The following is a 12,092-nucleotide window of genomic DNA, read 5'->3' on the forward strand; positions in this document are numbered from 1 at the left end:
AAATGTAGTAATAACATGGTAATAACACAGTAACATTCAAAACTTAAATGTTTGCATTTATTTTTGCATTTATTTATGTTTGCAATGTTATGCAGTTATTAATCAGATACAATATGGTTATAGTATATGACTGAACCAACTTATATATGAATATACTATAATTTAAGTGTTTTAAAAGATGAAATTTTACCGGGAATGAATGGAAAATCGTATGCAAGTTTTGAAATCATTACTACTCTGGTTATTTGTATTTCGCAGCAGTGCTTCAGTTAGTATGCTGACAGTCTGCTGTGCTTTAGTCAGGCTGTTTATACTTATAAAAGTTAAGTATAAACTTTAACTTATATAAAAGTTCAGTTGTCTTTAAATTCATCCCATCTAAAGCACCGCCACTACAGCCATGCACATTCAGACGGTCTTGGGCAGTTTGAGATGCCATGTCAAGTAACAGTATACCGACTTTTAAAAATGAAACACCTCTTCCAATCCAATGCACTTGATAGCTGGTGTGTAAAAGCCTAGAAGCGCTTTACAGTGAATATAGGGAATATGGCCATCAGTTCACAAGTGCATTTAAATTTGCTAACATATTAGAAGTGCTCTATTATCATAGCGTGAAAAAATAAATGCTTTTCATGAAAATGTGATCTGTAAAATCATAGTACATAACAGACAGACTTGTGTATATGTCATTGAATATATTTGTTTCAGTTAGAGACCAAACTATACCAAGTGTTTGTATGTAAAGCGCCGCAGACGCACGTGTAGACAGAATGCACAGGACGTTTTTGTGCCATGTTTTAGTTTGTAATTTCGTGAAACATTAGTAAACCATAGTAGATTGCATATCTTTATTTAGAGCAGTTGGTCTGGAACGAGCCCACACACAACATAAGACAATGCATAGATCACGGAGTGACATGACATGCAGCTTGGCTAAAGCTATAGGATTTCTGGGATCCGAACGCATCACGATCATGACGCAGTGTTTGCCTTGATTTAACAGAAAGGTTAAATTTATGGTAAAATAAAAAGGTCTTGATTTACCATGCGAGGTGTTTTTTTATGCAGTGTCCTTTATGTTACCAATGCTGCTCTTTCTGACTCCTCCTCTTCTAGGCCCTCAAGAAAGCCAGTAACATTATCTCAGAGATCCGGGAGACTCATCTTTGGTAGCCAAACGTTCTCTTGAACATTCTGTCCAGGAAAGTGTTTACATGTTTGTGCGTGCGGTGTGTGTGAATGAATGACATTAGGTCAAATATCTGAAGAAATTCAATGCCTCTGCCAGCATGAACATTCAACAAAATCTGTACAGTTTTCCAAATGCTCTTTATTTCTACTGTATATGCACTGATTCCATAACTGTGTGTTTGACAGAGGTTGTGTGTGTGTGTGTGTGTGTGTGTGTGTGTGTGTGTGTGTGTGTGTGTGTGTGTGTGTGTGTGTGTGTGTGTGTGTGTGTGTGTGTGTGTGTGTGTGTGTGTGTGTGTGTCTGTGTGTGTGTGCTCGGTAGCTCAGCTATAGTAAACATATCAAGCCCATGCCTTTTTCTTCAACATCATTTCTTACAGGTTTTTCGAGATTAATACAATTTCTCTTTCTTTAAATATTATAATAATTAAGTAATGGTACTCAAATGGTACCAAGAACATCTTAACACCAAATCGAGCTCTCATAAACTCCCATGACTGATAACAGGAATAGTTCACCAATGAAAAAAGTTGAAAATGAACATTTCAAACAATGAAAATTGTCAAATGTTTCATCATTTACTCACCATGTCATTCAAAACCTGTGTGACGTTTTATAGAACATTGGAGATGTTTTTAAAAATGTCCACGCTGCTTTTTACATTCAGTGAAAACATTTTGTGCATTCAAGCTCCAAAATGGACTAAAAGCATCATAAAGACACCATAAATCATCATAAAACTAGTCCATTCGAAACATTCGATAGTTTTGTGTGAGGAACAGACTGAAATTGAAGCCATTATTCACTGAATGTGGATGTGGAATGAGATAACTGAGTAATTAATAACAGACATTTTTTGAGTCAACTACTCCATTAATATGCTTTAAATATGATGTCGTTTAAATGGTGTCCAGCTTTACAGTAAATCTAGAACCGCCCCTTTATTAGATTCGGTCGAATTCATGCATGTTTGTACGGTTGTACACTACTGTACATAATAACTTAAGTTATGTAATTTTTGGGGCTGTGCAACTATTAATTGCGATTAATCGCATCCAAAATAAAAGTTTATGTTTACATAATATATGTGTGTACTTTGTATAATTATTTTGTATATACACACACATACATGTATATATTTAAGAAAAATGTGGTATTTATATATAAAATATATATACATAGTATTTACATGCAAATATTTCTTAAATGTAAACATGCATATGTGTGTATTTATGTATACAAAATAACTACACACAGTACACACACATATAGTATGTTGTAAACACAAACTTTTATTTTGGATGCGATTAATAGTTGCACAGCCCTAGTCATTTTACAGCCAATATGGGCTAAAAACATAACGGAGATATAATATTTGATCACGTGAGTGAGATAGATGAAAGAAACTCAATCGTCTATCATGTTACATTTAGAATAATGAATGATGTAATCCGTGAATGATGTCTAGACATGGTGCAAATAAACGGTAGTGCAGTGTGATGAGCCATAGAACAAAGAGCCATTGTGTTCAGTTGTGCTCTGAAACACTTCAGACCACGCTTGGATGTGCCGAAGACTTGACTGCCATGTAATATTTATGCTTGTATGAATATTTATTGTGATTGTGTGTACGCCTGTGTCAAAGAAGGTCAAATGAGAAAGAACAAAGTAATGAAAACATTCCAACTGAATGGCTGTTTGAGGCATTGAACACCAAGACTGAAAATAGTGTTTAGTGTCAAATGAAACACTTCTCTATGGGCTGTAGAGAGTTTGTTAGTTGTTGTATTGCCAATATTAATGTGTGTGTGTTTATTTTGGGGGCAATGTTGCATAATTTGTCATCGATTTCTTGTGTTGGGACGCAGTGTAAACTTTGCGCTCCTCTACCAACCAATCAACCATAAAAAAATAGACGCTCCAGAAAGAGCGAGAGAAGCTATAGAAGTAAAGGGGAATTATTGAAAATAATATAAACATATTTATATACATTGTCAAATTCTTGATAATGTAATAAGCATGCATTTCTTGTTAACCTCAAACTTTTTATCGCTAAATTGTGTCCTGCCTCATAATTTTAGAGTATTCCACTGGATATGTGTGATGCTGTGAGTGTGTACTGTAGAGATGGAATAAATTCACTGCTTGAGCGTAGTAAGACCCGTAAAAAACAGATTTTAATGAGCCCCATTGCAATCGTTGCTGTGTGTTTGCTGAAGCACTGAATCTGATCCTAAATAGTCTCGAGCATTTTAATGAATCTTATGGAACCTGTCAAAAACATATTCAGGTCAAGAAAGCATTAGGAAAGCCTATCTTTAAGAACATTATGATTTTGCACGGTAACATTATTTTCTTCACAACTAAGCACATTTTGCCAAATTCCCTTCACATTAATGTAAGAAAACATCATGGTAACTGTGGTAATGAGAAACATATTTTATAACTTCAGATTTTAAAAATCTCTTTCTGTCAGGGTTCTGTCACTTGTCTAGTTTATATCTTGGTTTGGTGACAGAGCTCTGACACTCCCGGTTCGTCATGTGCTTGTGTTATAGTCCTGTTTGTTGTGACAAAGATGGGAGGGGCTAGACAATCGACAGGAGAGCACATGGCACAAGGAGACACAAGACAAGCCATGTGTTCCCCTGTCGATTGTCTAGCCCCTCCCATCTTGTTACCTGAGGCCACATTTACACATAGCCGGGTATTTAGAGAAACAAATATTCCCCCCCCCCCTCCGTTTTCAATAATAACATCGTGCACACAACATCATTTTCAAAAAAGTTTTCATTTACATCAACCCGCATAAATACGCCGTCGAGCGCCATCATAACTATGCCAAACCTATGGGTGGCAGTGTAGGGAGAAGGATAAAGCCGTGCAAGCCAATCAGAATCCTTAGAATCGACAAGAACGAATAACACAAGCGACTTCCTAGGGCACTCCCATGACGTTAAGCATTTTCTGGCGCATAATGTGACGTTTGAGAACCTAAAACCCCGTTTCTCCCAGTTGACACGGCAACACATAACCGGCGTTATCAGAAATCTCCACTTTGGCCGGAGTTTTTACAAATAATCGTTTTCTGTGATAAAAACTGGGTTTTCGTGTAAATGAGAGGCCAAACCGCAGGGAAATATCTGCGTCTTCCCTTTGTGTAAACGGGGCCTGATTGTTGATTCATTAGCCCCACCTGTCCTCCCTCGTTACCCTCTTTTGTTTGCTGTGTTTGCAGTCCTGCGCTGGTTCATTGTCTGTGTTCCCTCATGTTTCTTGTTTCCTGCCATAGTTCTGTTGATCTTGATGCCTGCCTTGTTTTCCCCCACGGGGAGTTTTTTTTTTTTTACCGCTTAATAAATACCCATTGTTCCTGCACTTGAGTCCTCGCTCCTTTCATCGGAAACCCAGACCGTGACACTTTCCTATTACTGTAATGCAGGAAAGAAAGTCTAATTCTCATTACCACAATGGCAGGAGAAAAATGTATTTCTGTAATGCAGGAAAATAAATCTCATTATCATAATGCAAGGGAAAAAATCTTACTCTCAATACTGCAATAAAAGAAAGAAAAATGCATTCTCTTTACAATAATGTAAGAAAAAATTATCATTCGGCTTAAAAAATACAAAAAACAAATCCTACCCTGATGTCTAAAATAAAAATTTCACATTACATTAATGAGAATTTGGGAGGAAATGTGCTTAATTGTTTTGAAAATAATGTAGTCCAAAAAAATAGGCTGGATTTTCTTTATGCAAAATATATTTTCTAATTTCCGTCTTGACTTGGTGGTGAAATGTGACTTGGACAGGCTATATGAAACCCTGTCAATCTCCCTCTAGTCCAAAGTGGCGTCTCCACTACTTGTGTGTTTATCATTCTTTCATAGTTGTCAAGTGTGCTTAAAGAAAAGTGTATTTTAATCATATATAACTCATTCAGCCTTCCTGTTGAGCATGTGTCCGCATCCATATGTGTGTTGGTGTGAAAGAGAGTGTGGGAGTCCTCCGTAAATCATTGGAAATACCTTGCCATTTCTTGACAGATGCCTTTAAGAGCCTGCCTGCCATTTTATTTTTGTGATTCATGTCGATGTACTGTTCACTGTTCAGAACAACATTAAAATCAAATGGAAACCTCTCCTCTTTTCCCTTATTGAAAGCAGCAATAGAACAGATTTTTCAGTAGTGTGCAGATCTCACATTATTCTTGTTATAGTCACACCGAATAAATGCGTTTTCTTTGCACTTACAGTATCTGTGCTGAAATGAAAAAAGTAGCAAGTAATTTCCTTCTACAAAGTCACAAATTTTATCAGCTTGCTCTGATTTTCTTTTTCATCCGAATGCCTACAGGCACTAAAACGAAATGCAAAGGGAAATGCATTATGTGTAGTAAAATCTTGACTTGTTCTTTTAGATAATGCGTAGCAGGAAAACTGTAACTCTCTTTTTAAAAATCGTTATGCTCCCACATGTTCTGTTTGGGGTGAGAGAGACACTGAGAAGCTTTTACTTCTTGTATTTATAATGTTTCATTCTGAAATAACATTACAGAAGTAAAAATGCATTGCCAATCTTTACGTATAAGATTGATCAACATTGCAATCTGTAATAAGAAGAACAAAACTTCAATAATATATATCTACTTGGTTTAATTAGGTCAGACGAACATATTTTTGTATGTATTTTTAAACATAGAGCACTGGGGTTTCCGGAAACCCAAGCATAAAGACACTAAGGTTTGCATTAACAGAGCTGAGATGACACAGAGAAAACATCTTTAAAATTGAAAATGCAAATGAGTTGATATGCATCCACCACTCGAATATTAAAATCAGGTTAACCTGGAGAAGTTTTCATATGAAACTCATCTACTGGTGTCAATCCATGTAAATGTAATGCGCCGACACGTCTGGAAAGACAGCAGCAATTAATCACATCACTTTCCAGAGGCTGATATGGAGTAATAGGGGGGAAAAAAGGCATGAAGTAATTGCAACACAAGGCAAATATGTGGGAAAGCTGTCATGAATTATGATAAGGTGACTGAAGGAGGCTGGTGTCTTTCTCACAGTGTACTTCTGTGACTGATCTGGGCCAGCCGTTGATGTCCTAGCATTGCTTATTTATGTTGTAAAAATCCAAAGTTTGGTTTATTTAGATCTTTTTGGTCTTCAGTTTAAGTTTGTGCTCCATTAAAAAGTACCGTGTCATTATTTGGATACTGTGACGAATGTCAAACATTCTTTAAAACGCACTTTTATGGAAAACAAGATTTGGCTCATTCAGAAATCCTATGACATCTGTAAGAGATCCACTGAGGCGAGTTGAAGTGAGAACCCAAATGTATAGCTTTATTGAACTAAATCCAGAATGTGAATTTTTTTTTAATAAACTTGACAATAAACATAACGTAACCATGAAAATGAACTAAACTTAAACCGTAAACATGAAACTTCTGTCAATTGCACACCCTCATGTGGTTCCTAACCCATAAGACACATGTTTGAGATTAATATTTTGTAAATAAGTGTTTTGGATTGAATCTAATTTTGTAAAAAGGTTTTTTATCCCCAAACTTCTAGCCAAAAATGTGTTACGTTTGTATATAGCCTATATATATTTTAAAGGGGACATATCATGCTAAATGCACTTTTTTAGCCCTTAAATGCATTTTGTTGTATATTTGGAGTGTTTAGAAGTACAGAAAAGATGAAATTATTCTCTTCAGGTGCTTCGTTGATATCTTTATATTCTGTTTTGGTCATATTTTTCAACCGGTTCAGATTTTTCTGTTATCTATGACGTTTTTTGAACTATCACGTCACAGTATTTGCAGCGGAACTGCCAAATAAGGACATTGACTTCCGGCCCAACACTTCGAGCAATCCGCCATTATTATTTCTCGCTGCAATTTTGTAGTCCAAGCTAAAGGATGCAGAAGTTACGAGAGGGTAAGTTAAAATGTTCGGTTGTTGGATGTAGTAACCCACACGCTTCATTACACCGTCTAATTTAGATGAACTGCCGCGCTTGTGACAGGACCATGTTTAACTGAAAGAACGAGCAGAGAGAGAGACCCGGTCGCGCGCGCGCACTCTCTCTCTTCAGAGCCAGGCGAAAGTGTAAACAAGACATCACCGTCTCCAAACTCGACGCTGTCTTGCTCTCTCTCCCTCGGACATATTAATCAGAATAAATCGACACGGTGGTAAAAGGTCGGAAGACCTAAGTTTCATGTGTAAATACAGTACACACCATTGCGATACATCCATAAGAAGACGTTGTTCTGCAGGTTCGTCGTCTTCATTTTCATCTCGCTCCGGCTCTGGCTCGAACATGTAAGGCTGGCTGGACAAGTCTTCCGTTGTTGACATTTTGTTAATAACGTGTGTATAAAAGTTTCTGTGCGCTAGATAATCCTATCTCTGCTACCAGACTACAAAAATGGCCGAACGGGGTGGAGTTGAACCGAGTGTCACCGCTACAACCTGGAGAGGGGGCGGGGTATGAAGTGTCTCAATATTATTTAAAGAGACCGCACCAAAACGAGTTGCTTTCAGAAGCACATTAGAAAAGGGGTAAAGAAGGGGCCTGTGTAGCTATAATAATGAGGAATTCAGACCCAAGCATTGCAGTTCCGCTTTATATAGACTACAAATGTATGATTTATATGTAAAAAGGAACAATTTAAAAGCATGATATGTCTCCTTTAAGATGTCTGTTACAGTGTAATTATAATTGAATTAACTACATGTACTTACTATACAGTTATGGTTAGGGCTTGGTTGAGGGTTGCTTGTAATTATGCATAATTTACTGTTATTACTATAGTAAGTACATGTGACAAGGACACTAAGATAAAGTGTTACCTTAAGAAAATACCTTAATTTTTTATTTTCAAGAAAGATGTGGACGTATATTTGATTTTTTATAAATAACCCTTAATTGTAAGACCTTTCTATGGTGTAATAATGCTTATAACATGCTTTCATGCATTTAAGAATTTCATGTACTTCAACCCTCTTAGAATATTTTGTTTACTGTATTTATTATACACTATCACTCTCCAGAGGCTGTTATTTTTTTGCTATATATATATATATGAAGAGTTCAGATGCAAAAGCCTCTAAGTGCCATCTGAAATTTTCTTCTAGAATGATCATTTTTTCAAGCTTGTATATTTAAGTTCAGTAATTTCACTTAAATGGCAATGGAAATTACACATTAATTGTCATTTAAGTGAAATTACTGAACTTAAATATACGAGCTTGATAAAAATGATCATTCTAGAAGAAAATTTCAGATGGCACTTAGAGGCTTTTGCATCTGAACTCTTCATATATATATATATATATATATATATATATATATATATATATATATATACTGTATATATACGTATATACTGTATATATATATATATATATATGTTAAGACTGTAGCAACTTCCGCTTCATGCCAACTATAAATGGTTTAATTGTTTTATACAGTCCAGAGAAACAGTGGAAAATAGACATGTGAAACTAAATTCCAAACGTTTTGGTGCAAAAAAAACTATTACAAGTGGACCTATGGGGGAAGATAAAGTGCAGGTCCATTAAAATACAACCTAATACTTGCATTATCCCTTGGTAAACATAATGTGATTCTAATTTATATTGCAGTGCATTATTTGCTTCTCTCATTTGCCTTTCTGTAGCTTAACAACACAGCCAAGGTCAGGCGTTCAATTCCCAGGGAACACACAGACTCATGAAACACACTGTAAATTGTTCTCCATACAAGCGTCTGGAAAATTACCATAATAAATGGGATAATCCTTGTATTGCACTGCAGATACAAACAAAATCACCTCAAAATACAAATGACTTTCAGGATGAAAGTAGTCTATTAGTCCACAGCTAATGAATGCAGTGATATCTTGATGAGCCTCAGGACACTGACACTGAGTTCCTTCTCATAAAAGAGACTGCAGTCAGACGGACTTCAGCTTCCTGCAAGGCAAAGAAAGGTAAAAGTTACACTGGAGAACGGCCTTCTGATACGCCAGCATGAAAGGTCATCTTATCCTCAATGTGTGCTGAAGTATTTAGCATGCTAAAATTAGATTAGAAATCGAGGAGAAACCAGACCTCGTTTTATGCTGTAGTAGATCTTTCCCTGAGGAATTGTGCAAACATCCAAACATAACAAAAATCGCTCTGTCAGCACTCATGTCAAGGCCGTGAGCATACAGGCTATTTTTTGCCCATCATCAGAAAACTGGTGACTTATTGCAGTCTCAACACAAAAACAGGGATGTGCTTAAAGCAATACATAACGTTCATGCAGCATCTGGTGCTGAAAAATATTTGGATTTTGCTCTTGGTTAAAACATAAAAAATACTTATTTCTGTTAAAAAACTTGAATGAATTCTTACAGTTATGTTAATTAATTAGTGATAGTAGTCAAAATTGTACTCTGAGGTGGGACTATTTTTTGTTGTGGAAGAACTTCTGGTCTTTGTTGTCCAATAGCACTGGGATTTTTCACTGTTTGTATCATTCTGCTTGCTGGTCTGTGTTTGTTCCAGAGAGACTGTAAGTGCATTAGTGGTGGGAGTTTTTCAGTGACTCTTTCCAACACACTAGAATCAGAAATACTCTTGTGTATTTATACACCTGGTTCTGTTCAGTTCTTTGTCGGTTCACGCTGTGATATAAGTGTGGATGTGTTAATTCCCCTGTGTGTATTCTCTGTGATTATTAAAAGTATTTATCTTAGACTACACTCTATAGTACATTAAATGTATATGTAAATTCATAATTACTTATATTGTATTTGAAATATGGTTTGATATGGTTTGAAATAAAATTTGAAATATTGCTGAATGTATTGACAAGCATTTATGATAAACTAAAATATACTCCAATACTCAGATAGAAAGATAGATAGACAGACAGACAGACAGACAGACAGACAGACAGACAGATAGATAGATAGATAGATAGATAGATAGATAGATAGATAGATAGATAGATAGATAGATAGATACTGTAGATAGATAGACAGACAGACAGACAGACAGATAGATAGATAGATAGATAGATAGATAGATAGATAGATAGATAGATAGATAGACAGACAGACAGACAGACAGATAGATAGATAGATACTGTAGATAGACAGACAGACAGACAGACAGATAGATAGATAGATAGATGGATAGATAGATAGATAGATAGATAGATAGATAGATAGACAGACAGACAGACAGACAGACAGACAGACAGACAGATAGATAGACAGACAGACAGATAGATAGATAGATAGATAGATAGACAGACATATAGATAGATAGACAGATAGATAGACAGATATATATATATATATATATATTGTAGCAAATTAGCTAAAAATAAATATTAATAATCAGTCATAACTTGTAACAATTATCTATGAATAGTTGGATCTGTTAACAGAATTAATTTAATGTAGTAAAATTAATATTACAATCAATCCCATGTTCGTCCCGTGAACACTCAGCGTTAATTGTTTAATTCTAAGAAATGTTCATTTCCGGGGGAGGGAAATGTCTTTCTTTCTGTACAGTACTACTAAGAGCCTGTAGTCAAAATCTAAATCATAAAATAAACTTTGTTGCAAGCAGAGAATCAGAACCAAATATCTATTGTGCACAAGTTTTATTAACTAAATCACAAACATAACTAATCTAAACACACATACACACAAAAATGGTAAGTGACAGAATGAAACCGGAAGCAGGAAATGAAACTATGGAAAAGATCCATCTAACCACGAAAAGAACCATCAGCTTATTATCTTCAGAGCACCTCCTCAAATGTATACTTGCATGGCCTTTGCAATGAAAGCATTTCGTGAAGTTCCCGAAGAAGGATTTTGATGATTCCATGAGTTTCAAACGATTTCTTCTGTGTTGAAGAAAAAAATGGTGATGAACATGAATGGTTTGTTCTGGTTGAAGGTTTTCTCTCTCTCCATGAGCACATGGCTGGATTGCAGATTGTGGCCTTCCGGCCCTGGGCCGGAGAAGCCGCACAGAGAAACCAGGAGAAGGGAGGAATTCGGAAGAGCTGATGGTTGTCCATTCAGTGATGGTAAAGTTGCAGTTTTCTTCTGAGTTGGAATGAAGAGATAACAGTCTGACTCCTTTGGGAGAGTGAAGGCATAGCAGGCTGTGGTCACCTCTCCGGGTTTGCTTGACCAGTGAGAAAGGTGGAATTTCCAAGCGGGAAAATTCCTCTGTTGTTGATTTATGACTCTTTGTTTTAAGCGTGCTCATTTGCATGAGCTGGATTGGTTGCTGAATGATGAAGAAACTATGAAAGATTCTTGTAATGCTAATATGTTGCGCAGCTATCATATCATATACACAATAATTTCGATCTTCAAACTACCAATTTATAGAGACCAAACATGGTATAGGTGAGGTTACATTGACCATTGATTCTATTGTAAAATACACAGTATAAAAAAATAATAGAATTAAAAGACACTACACAAGACAGTAAATCATTCACAAAATGTTCTGGGATGCATGTTCATTTATAGATCAGTTGGTCGATAAATTAATGCAGGAAAGTCTGTTTTAAGGTCTGTAGGTCTTTCCTATGGCCGAGGTCCTGACCACATGACCACATTTTTCACAGCAATAAAGATATCTTATCTGATCGTCGCTCTGGCGACTGAAACCTTTCCTGCTCTCTTGTCTCTTTTGGGGGGATGTTTCATTCCTAAGAGTGGGCTTTGAAGCTTATTTATTAAATGTAACAAATAGTTATGTGACTGATTGTCTCAGTCGTTACTATATATATATATATATATACAGTATATATATATATATATATATATATACAGTATATATATAT

At 35.9% G+C, this 12,092-nt stretch overlaps 1 protein-coding gene across 2 annotated transcripts in view; it reads left to right on the forward strand.

Annotated features, from left to right (window-relative positions):
* LOC309512957 (dynamin-1-like protein) overlaps nt 1-5,337 on the forward strand; it is a 31,662-nt gene extending 26,325 nt beyond the window's left edge. For both annotated transcript variants that reach the window (XM_082188715.1, XM_082188716.1), the window contains one exon: nt 1,120-5,337. In XM_082188715.1, coding sequence (XP_082044841.1) covers nt 1,120-1,176 — 57 coding nt within the window. In that variant the 3' untranslated portion in view covers nt 1,177-5,337. The remainder of the gene's footprint in view (nt 1-1,119) is intronic.
* Nucleotides 5,338-12,092: the final 6,755 nt, after the last annotated feature.

The sequence above is a fragment of the Leuciscus leuciscus genome, assembly GCF_965113295.1.
Source record: "Leuciscus leuciscus genome assembly, chromosome: 13".
NCBI lineage: Eukaryota > Metazoa > Chordata > Actinopteri > Cypriniformes > Leuciscidae > Leuciscus > Leuciscus leuciscus.